This window comes from Salvelinus alpinus, chromosome 13, assembly GCF_045679555.1.
Source record: "Salvelinus alpinus chromosome 13, SLU_Salpinus.1, whole genome shotgun sequence".
Taxonomy (NCBI): Eukaryota; Metazoa; Chordata; class Actinopteri; order Salmoniformes; family Salmonidae; genus Salvelinus; species Salvelinus alpinus.
In genome coordinates, this window is record NC_092098.1 from 22,230,512 (window position 1) to 22,241,119 (window position 10,608).

The following is a 10,608-nucleotide window of genomic DNA, read 5'->3' on the forward strand; positions in this document are numbered from 1 at the left end:
TTGGTCCTCAGTCAGGCCCCGCCTTCTTCCTTTCTCGAATCTCGCGCGACAGTCACCAGGCTAGCTAGCTAGCTAGTTAGTTAACAAATCTTTATTAATTTATTTGACCGTCTTGTTGCGAAATTGAAAAATGTAGTTTTCAAACAATAAAGTTACACTTCGTAAACGCATTAGTCTATGCGAATTTGTCTTGCGTCTTAATTGTTGAAACGCTTAATTTGCCGCCTTTTATTGTAACTACCCTGCTAACGTTAGCTTCCCTTAAGACATTTGCTATTGTTGTTGCCTGGGATAGCGAGCTACAGTAACAGCCCAAAATGACTTCAGCCTCTACTAAGGTACGAACTGTCTAAGATCTTAAACAGTGCTTCTCTATTTTACTAGTAACCATGGTGTGAATGCGTCATATGATATGGCCCTAAGCTAATTCAATACTATTACGTTTCCATGTATCTATTTCTGTGACAGGTGGGAGAAATCTTCTCTGCAGCAGGAGCAGCCTTCACCAAGCTGGGTGAGCTTACCATGCAGCTGCATCCAGTAGCTGACTCTAGCCCTGCAGGGTGAGTGTACACTCTCTTTCACTCACTCAAAACAATATGGGGATTAAGGAGTAGTTATTCCACAATAACAGAGTGATGCTGAGACTCCGATTTTTCACTTTAAAATATATGTCAAACAAAATCCATTGATTGCTAAGTTAAACATACCATACAACTCTATGCACAAGGACTACTTAACAATTTCCACAGAAAATTTGACAAAAATACATTTACTTGAATAATAATGCGGATGCAACGTTTGGTAATAGAATGACAGCACAAACCGTCAAAAATGTAATAAAAGTAAATGGATTTTTGTTAAAAGTAGTAGTTGTCAGTGGTGGCCCGTCATGATTTTTTTTGGGGGGGGCTTGCCTGTTTTGCATGTTATTTTGGCATTAATATGTGTCACATATCAGTTTCGAACAATGTACAAATATATATTGAGTTAATAAAGCCGCATACAAACATGGTCTCTTTTTTTATTTTCTTGAGTAAGGCAGCTCCAAAATGCAGGTGTTTTAGCCTAGCTCAGTCAATGCTTTCTGTGGTGGTGGGGCAAGCCAGCAGAAAATACAGAGCGTGGCGCTGGGATTGGCTCAGTATTCTGTCACTCATGGGGACTTTACGTCACTGCCATGTGTAAGAGGAGACATTGAAAATTCAAGCCCTTTGGCTACTGTCATAGAAGTGCCCATCCAAGAAGGCTCAAGGTCATTGGCCACAGATAAAATTACTTCAAATCATATTATATGTACAGTAGCTTTGATTGGACTGATCATGTCAACATCATACTTTCAAAATCTTAGCTAGCAGTCATCATCATGAATCAAGTCAACAATCTACTGGCAAATCCTTTTTAATCCTTGTCATATGAAGAGAAATTATAAATAAAACGTATCGGTGCTCATCGGGCATAAACATTACACAACAAGTTGGAAATCTCAAATTCAACAAGTGGTTTGGAAGGAATCAGTGACAGTGGCTGTGTGGTGCTAAATCTGAGATTAAGGGGCTCTTTTCCAAGTTAAAAATGATAAACAGTCACCATTCTGTATACTTCTGGCCCCTTTTTGGACACTGTGTTAACTAACCTCCAGACGAGCTTCAATGCCATACAACTCTCCTTCCGTGGCCTCCAACTGCTCTTAAATGCAAGTAAAACTAAATGCATGCTATTCAACCGATCATTGCCCACATTACTTCGCCACCATGGCCTATTTATTGCCTTAACTCCCTTATCTTACCTCATTTGCACTCACTGTATATAGACTTTGTTTTCTTTTGTTCTACTGTATTATTGACAGTTTTGTTTATTCCATGTGTAACTCTGTGTTGTTGTATGTGTCGAATTGCTATGTTTTATCTTGGCTAGGTCGCAGTTGCAAATGAGAACTTGTTCTCAACTAGCCTACCTGGTTAAATAAAGGTTAAATAAAAAATGTTAGTAGCCCATGTGCCTCACCCTAATAATTTGGTCTATTTACCCCTCTTAATTTCACCTACTGTTCTGACTTCTTCTGTAGCCTATAACCTGTTTTAGAGAAATGTAATCATTGAATATTGTAAGAGCTTTCATTATCTGCTTATATGCCCCCTTTATTTATCCTACGGTTCTAACTTGGTGTACAGGGAGAGCACTGTAAGAACAGCCCATGTACAGCAACAGAATTCATGACATTTCAAAAGTGCTAAACAAATAGTTATATTGACTAACGTTACGTCCGTCCTAGCTCGCTCATTGTCTTAATCGAAATTACGGATTGCCTCTTATCCGCTTGTCGTCCCCTTATGCCATAGTTTGTACATCTCAATTGTCATGAGAAACCACATTTGTTTAAGCAAGTCAGCCATATCAGCTATGTTTTTTTAAAAGACAGTGAACTGTTGAACTGTTTCGCTGCCAGACAAGGCTCCGCTGATAGCCAGGTGTAGCAGTGGTAAGATGTTGGGACAGCTTTATGTAGCCCCTAACAGTTTGTGGGCACCGTTTGTCACCGTTATAGTGCAATTAATGTATTGTTTAGTGTTGTGTAGTGGCTTTGCTGGCATGCATTCCACTTGATTTTTTTTTGCCCCACCAAGATTTACATGCTAAAATCGCCACTGCTAGTTGTGCATAGTTATATGGTTTAACTTTGCAGTCGTTTGTTTTTGTTTGACATACCGTGGAATTGTCCAGCAATAACAGTAGCAGTGATTATTATTATTATTTATTTTTTGTCAAAGTTTACAAAGATTGCATTGAAAATAGATGCGACAATTTCATTTCCATTTAACTGTCGTGTCAATAAAAACAGCTGGATGTAATGACGTCACACCAAAAATAAACTTATTCGCAATAACCTACATTGTTGAATCATGTAGTAACCAACAAAGAAAAGTGTTAAACAAATCAAATATATTTGAGATTCTTCAAAATAACCACCCTTTGCCTTGATGACAGCTTGCACACTCTTGGCATTCTCTCAACCAGCGTCATGAGGATTGTTTTCTCCAACAGTCTTGAAGGAGCTCCCACACATGCTGAGCGCTTGTTGGCTGCTTTTCCTTCACTCTGCGGTCCAACTCATCCCAAACCATCTCAATTGGGTTGTGGTCGGGTGATTGTGGAGGCTTGGTCATCTGATGCGGCACTCCATCAATTTCCTTGGTCAAATAGCCCTTATAAAATCTGGAGGTGGGTTTTGGGTCATTGTCCTGTTGAAAAACAAATGATAGTCCCACTAAGTGCAAACCAGATGGGATGGCGTATGGCTGCAGAATGCTGTGGTAGCCATGCTGGTTAAGTGTGCCTTGAATTCTAAATAAATCACATTGTCACCAGCAAAGCACCATCACACCTCCTCCATGCTTCACGGTGGGAACCACACATGCAGAGATCATCCGTTTACCTACTCTGTGTCTCACAAAGACACAGCGGTTGGAACCAAAAATCTCAAATTTGGACTCATCAGACCAAAGGACAGATTTCCACCGGTCTATTGTCAAAGCAAAGCAAGTCTCTTCTTCTTATTGGTGTCCTTTAGTAGTGGTTTCCTTGCAGCAATTCGACCATGAAGGCCTGGTTGACACAGTCTCCTCTGAACAGTTGATGTTGAGATGTGTCTGTTGCTTGAACTCTGTGAAGCATTTATTATGGCTGCAATCTGAGGTGCAGTTGACTCTGCAGCAGAGGTAACTCTGGGTCTTCCTTTCCTGTAGCGGTCCTCATTAGAGCCAGTTTCATCATAGCGCTTGATGGTTTTTGCAACTGCACTTGAAGAAACTTTCAAAGTTCTTAAAATGTTCCGCATTGACTGAATTTGCCGCATTTTGTTACGTTACAGCCTTATTCTAAAATGGATGGATTTTTCCCCCTCAACAATCTACACAAAATACCACATAATGACAAAGCAAAAACAGGTTTTTAGAAATGTTTGCATGTTTATGTAAATAAGTTATGTTTTTTATATTTAATATGTATTCAGACCCTTTGCTATGAGACTTGAGATCACGTGCATCCTGTTTCCATTGATCATCCTTGATGTTTCTACAACTTGATTGGAGTCCAACTGTGATAAATTCAATTGATTTGGAAAGGCACACACGTCTATATAAGTTCCCTTAGTTAACAGTGCATATCAGAGCAAAAACTAAGCCATGAGGTCGAATTGTCCGTAGAGCTCCGAGACCTGCTTGCAGTTTGCCAAAGGCCACGTAAAGCACTCTCAGACCATGAGAAACAAGATTCTCTGGTCTGATGAAACCAAGATTGAACTCTTTGGCCTGAATGCCAAGCGTCAGGTCTGGTGGAAACCTGACACCATCCCTACGGTGAAGCATGGTGGTGGCAGCATCGTGCTGTGGGGATGTTTTTCAGCGGCAGGGTCTGCGAGACTAGTCAGGATTGAGGGTAAGGTTAACGGAGCAAAGTACAGAGAGATCTGCTGAAGGACCTCAGACTGGGGGCGAAGGTTTACCTTCCAAAAGGACAACAACCCGAAGCACACAGCCAAGACAATGCAAGAGTGGCTTCGGGACAAGTCTCTGAATGTCCTTGAGTGGCCCATCCAGAGCCCGGACTTGAACCCAATCGAACATCTCTGCCGAGACCTGAAAATAACTGTGCAGCGATGCTCTCCATCCAACCTGACAGAGCTTGAGATGATCTGCAGAGAAGAATAGGAGAAACTCCCTAAATACAGGTGTGCCAAGCTTAAGAAGACTCCAGGCTATAATCGTTGCCAAATGTACTTCAACAAAGTACTGAGTAAAGGGTCTGATTACATATGCACATTTGATATCTGTTTTTTTATTTTATAGAAATTAGCAAAAAATTCATTTTTTTTATTTTTATTGTGTGTAGATGGAGGGTGGGAAACGATTTAATACATTTTAGAATAAGGCTGTAATGTAACAATGTGGAAAAAGTCAAAGGGTCTGAATACTTTTCGAATGCACTGTATATGTTTCACGAGCCCACAAAAGCCAGCATTTATAGAACGCAAGAATTGACTAATATTCTAATAATTCTCATGTGCCAACATATCTCCATGGTCCCTGCCATGGTGTAGTTGCTATCCTGTAGATCTGAAATAATTGGATGGTGAAACTTGCATCCAGCCGACCAGAAAAAGAAGGCGAAGCAGTTCAGGCATTCTTGAAAGTCAGGACAATCCTTGTCAAATCAAATCAAACTTTATTTGTCACATGCTCCGAATACAACAAGTGTAGACCTTACAAGCACTTAACCAACAGTGCAGTTCAAGAAGAGTTAAGAAAATAGTTAGCAAATAAGCTAAAGTAACACAATAACATAACAATAACAAGGTTATATACAGGGGGTACCGGTACCGAGTCAGTGTGTGGGGGTACAGGTTAGAGGTCATTTGTACAGTTGTGGCCAAAAGTTTTGAGAATGACACAAAAATGAATTTTCACAAAGTTTGCTGCTTCAGTGTCTTTAGATATTTTTCTCAGATGTTACTATGGAATAGTGAAGTATAATTACAAGCATTTCATAAGTGTCAAAGGCTTTTATTGACAATTACATGAAGTTGATGCAAAGAGTCAATATTTGCAGTGTTGACCCTTCTTTTTCAAGTCCTCTGCAATCTGTCCTGGCATGCTGTCAATTAACTTCTGGGCCGCATTCTGACTGATGGCAGCCCATTCTTGCATAATCAATGCTTGGAGTTAGACAGAATTTGTGGGTTTTTGTTTGTCCACCCGCCTCTTGAGGATTGACCACAAATTCTCAATGGGATTAAGGTCTGGGGAGTTTCCTGGCCATGGACCCAAAATATCAATGTTTTGTTTCCCGAGCCACGTAGTTATCACTTTTGCCTTATGGCAAGGTGCTCCATCATGCTGGAAAAGGCATTGTTCGTCACCAAACTGTTCCTGGATGGTCGGGAGAAGTTGCTCTCAGAGGATGTGTTGGTACCATTCTTTATTCATGGCTGTGTTCTTAGGCAAAATTGTAAGTGAGCCCACTCCCTTGGCTGAGAAGCAATCCCACACATGAATGGTCTCAGGATGCTTTACTGTTGGCATGACACAGGACTGATGGTAGCGCTCACCTTGTCTTCTCCAGACAAGCTTTTTTCCAGATGCCCCAAACAATCGGAAAGGGGATTCATCAGAGAAAATGACTTTACCCCAGTCCTCAGCAGTCCAATCCCTGTACCTTTTGCAGAATATCAGTCTGTCCCTGATGTTTTCCCTGGAGAGAAGTGGCTTCTTTGCTGCCCTTCTTGACACCAGGCCATCCTCCAAAAGAACTTCGCCTCACTGTGCGTGCAGATGCACTCTCACCTGCCTGCTGCCATTCCTGAGCAAGCTCTGTACTGGTGGTGCCCCGATCCCACAGCTGAATCCACTTTAGGAGACGGACTTTCTTGGGCGCCCTAAAGCCTTCTTCACAACAATTGAACCGCTCTCTTTGAAGTTCTTGATGATCCGATAAATGGTTGATTTAGGTGCAATCTTTCTGGCAGCAATATCCTTGCCTGTGAAGCCCTTTTTGTGCAAAGCAATGATGACGGCACGTGTTTCCTTGCAGGTAACCATGCTTGACAGAGGAAGAACAATGATTCCAAGCACCACCCTCCTTTTGAAGCTTCCAGTCTGTTATTCAAACTCAATCAGCATGACAGAGTGATCGCCAGCCTTGTCCTCGTCAACACTCACACCTGTGTTAACGAGAGAATCACTGACATGATGGAAATGATTTTTGGGGATTCAATTCATTTGCATGGCAAAGAGGGGCTTTGCAAATAATTGCAATTCATCTGATCACTCTTCATAACATTCTGGAGTATATGCAAATTGCCATCATACAAACTGAGGCAGCAGACTTTGAAAATTAATATATGTGTCATTCTCAAAACTTTTGGCCACGACTGTACATGTAGGTAGGGGTGAAGTGACTGCATAGATAATAAACAGCGAGTAGCAGCAGTGTAGAAAACAAATGGAGGTGAGGTTAATGTAATAGTCCGGTGGCCATTTTGTTCAGCAGTCTTATGGCTTGGGGGTAGGAGCCTTTTAGTCCTAGACTTGGCGCTCCGGTACCGCTTGCCGGTAGCAGAGAAAACAGCCTGACTTGGGTGACTGGAGTCTGACAATTTTATGGGCTTTCCTCTGACACCGCCTATTATATAGGTCCTGGATTACAGGAAGCTTGGCCCCAGTGATGTACTGGGCCGTACGCACTACCCTCTGTAGCACCTTACGGTCAGATGCCGAGCAGTTGCCATACCAGGCGGTGATGCAACCAGTCAGGATGCTCTTGATGGTGCAGCTGTAGAACCTTTTGAGGATCTCTTTTCAGTCTCCTGATGGGGTAAAGGTTTTGTCGTGCCCTCTTCATGACTGTCTTGTTGTGTTTCGACCATGATAGATCATTGGTGATGTGGACACCAAGGAACTTGAAACGCTCTACTACAGCCCCGTTGATGTTTATGGAGGCCTGTTCGGTCAGCCTTTTCCTGTAGTCCACGATCAGCTCCTTTGTCTTGTTCACCTTGAGGGAGAGGTTGTTGTCCTGGCACCACACTGCCAGTTCTCTGACCTCCCTATCTGCTGTCTTATTGTTGTCGGTGATCAGGCCTACCACTGTTGTCATCAGCAAACTTAATGATGGTGTTGGAGTCATGCTTGGCCACGCAGTCGTGGGTGAACAGGGAGTACAGGAGGGGACTAAGTAAACACCCCTGAGGGGCCCCAGTGTTGAGGATCAGCGTGGTAGACATGTTGTTGCCTACCCTTACCACCTGAGTGCAGCCCGTCAGGAAGTCCAGGATCCAGTTGCAGAGGGAGGTGTTTAGTCCCAGGATCCTTAGCTTAGTGATGAGCTTTGTGTGCACTATGGTGTTGAATGCTGAGCTGCAGTCAATGAACAGCATTCTCACATAGGTGTTCTTTTTGTCCAGATGGGAAAGGGCAGTGTGGAGTGAGATTGAGATTGTGTCATCTGTGGATCTGTTGGGGCGGTATGCGAATTGGAGTGGGTCTAGGGTATCCGGGAGGATGCTGTTGATGTGAACCATGACCAGCCTTTCTAAGCACTTCATGGCTACCGACGTGAGTGCTACGGGGCGGTAATCATTTAGGCTGGTTACCTTCGCTTCCTTTGGCACAGGGACTATGGTGGTCTGCTTGAAACATGTAGGTATTACAGACTCAGTCAGGGAGAAGATGAAAATATCAGTGAAGACACTTTCCAGTTGGTCCGCACATGCTTTGAGTACACGTTCTGGTAATCCATCTAGCCCCGGGGCTTTGTGAATGTTGACCTGTTTAAAGGTCTTGCTCACATCGGCTACCGAGAGCGTTATCACACAGTCATACAGTACAGCTGGTGCTCTTGTGCATGCTTCAGTGTTTCTTGCCTCGAAGCGAGCATAAAAGGAATTTAGCTCGTCTGGTAGGCTCGCGTCATTGTGCAGCTCCCGTCTGGGTCTCCCTTTTGTAGTCTGTAATAGTTTTTAAGCCCTACAAAGATTTTTTTTTTTAATAGTTTTAAAATGGATTTTGCAAGTAGTTGGCTTTAGAATTAAATGTGGAGCCTTATAGTTACGTGATATCACGTGCCCCGCCTACCCTTAAAATTATTCGGCAATCATAATTTATTCGAAAAACAGTTTCCGTCGTCATTTGTCGCAATTAAGAAAGTTAGACAAAGGAAAAATCCACCCGTCGAATGGATAAAATGTTGCCGATCTTTAGAAAATGTGTCTTGTATCTCCCGTTTCCATTACACGTCGCAATGTTTTTGTGGGGTGATAAATCTGGGGCAATGGAAACCTTCCTACTGACTCTTCTCCTTTCTTCTTCCCATTACTATGTCCCTCTCCCCAGAGCCAAATGGACAGAGACGGAGGTCGAGATGCTGCGGTCAGCTGTGCGGCGCTTCGGTGATGATCTGAACAGTATCAGCTCTGTGATTAAGGAGCGCACTGTGTAAGGACCCTTCTGTCCCCTCTTTCTTGCCATCCATGTTTATTCTAGCCTGCCACACTTTCAATCTTTCTTTCTCCCTCTCTCATCATACTGCACCCACTCTTACAATCTTTCATCCATTGATCTTTTATCTTTACTGCCTTTTTTCTAAAGAAGACATCTGGCGGGGTTGACTTCAACTCCTGACATCTCTGTTGGCAAATTACCTTGTTTACCATTATACATCCTATGTTTAAACCTGTATGAAAATCACATAACCAATCTGTTGCCTCCTCTGTTTTATGCAGAGCCCAGATAAAGACGACAGTGAAGAGGAAACTGTATGAGGACAGCAGGGTGCCCCTCTCCTCCGACTCCCCCAAAAAGATCACCAAGAAGACCACAGTCATCATGGCAGCCGCACTAGCACCCGTGGCCCCCACTGTCATCGCAGTGCCCACCTCACAGGTTGTCGTGACTACAGGGCTGCAGAGCCCCTCTATGCCCACTGCCATCAAGAAACAGAAAACAGCAGGTAAGTGGAATGATACAGGCCTTTACGTCATGGGGCAGGGATTGTGTAATGAATAGGGCTTGTATACTGATTTTAGTTTATTCCATTTTCATCCATAGTGAAAAGACAGACATTTCTTTTGAAATATGCTAACCCTTTTCAAATCAATACTTCTGATGCGTTTACCCCAAACATTGGCTGACTTGAATGTATGTGCAAGTTTACTAACATGTTTCCCTGTCTGTGTGTGTAGATGTGACGCTCAGTGCTCTGAATGACTCTGATGTAAACAGCGACTTGGTGGACATTGAGGGACTGGGAGATAGTTCCAACACCAAGAAGCTCAACTTTGATCAAGGTGAATGATAATATCCGCTCCATCACTGGCTCTCAATCAACATGGTTCACATTGTGGCATTATGCCAAAGTCCAAGGTATTTAGCTGAATAGAGTCTTCATCAGTTCTGTCTTAAATCTATGTGGCTCATCTTGTTTTCCCAGAAAGCCTCAACCTGGACTCCAGCCTAATCATGAACTCCAGTGACCTGCCCCTCCTGTCTCGCTGACCTCTAACCCACTGTACCATTGGGTTGGAAACACTCGGTCCCTATATCACCAGAGAGCAGACTACAGTTAGTATCTTTCTTACAGAGCTTTTTTGGACACATTTAAGCAGATAGATGTGTATTTTTATGAACAGACCCCTCTCCCCATCGAGTACATCTCTATTCAGTCTGGGGCATTTCTACTGAGGAACCCTTCTATTTTGCTGTTTCTCACAAACCTATAGTTTGTGTGATGTATAGCTTTTTTTGTATTGTAACATTTATTTGCTCTGCTAATTTTCGAAGTACTGTTTTGCAGCTGAACATATGCTGTTCATGATCTCCAGAGAGAAATGGTGTTTCAGTGCAGATGTCCATCGTGTAACGTAGTGAGTGTACATGTTGTGTACCACTGGTTGATATTTAAAAATGCAAGACACCAGCTATCCAACTATTACTGGTATTTCATTTTGTTCACAATGGTTGTGCATGACATGATTCCTCTTATGTTGATGTTTAGTAAAATGTTAATCTCTTTTGTGTCTGTTTCACTGGGCTCGTAGAATGTGATAGAGGGTAG

General features: G+C 42.8%; 1 protein-coding gene across 1 annotated transcript; it reads left to right on the forward strand.

Annotated features, from left to right (window-relative positions):
• The first annotated feature begins 17 nt into the window (after positions 1-17).
• On the forward strand, positions 18-10,564 carry bacc1 (BPTF associated chromatin complex component 1). Its single transcript, XM_071338621.1, has 6 exons — positions 18-338; positions 469-563; positions 8,889-8,990; positions 9,278-9,504; positions 9,737-9,841; positions 9,985-10,564. Exons 1-6 carry the CDS (start codon positions 318-320, stop codon positions 10,047-10,049), a joined length of 615 nt encoding a protein of 204 aa, XP_071194722.1. The 5' UTR covers positions 18-317; the 3' UTR covers positions 10,050-10,564.
• The last annotated feature ends 44 nt before the right edge of the window (positions 10,565-10,608 follow it).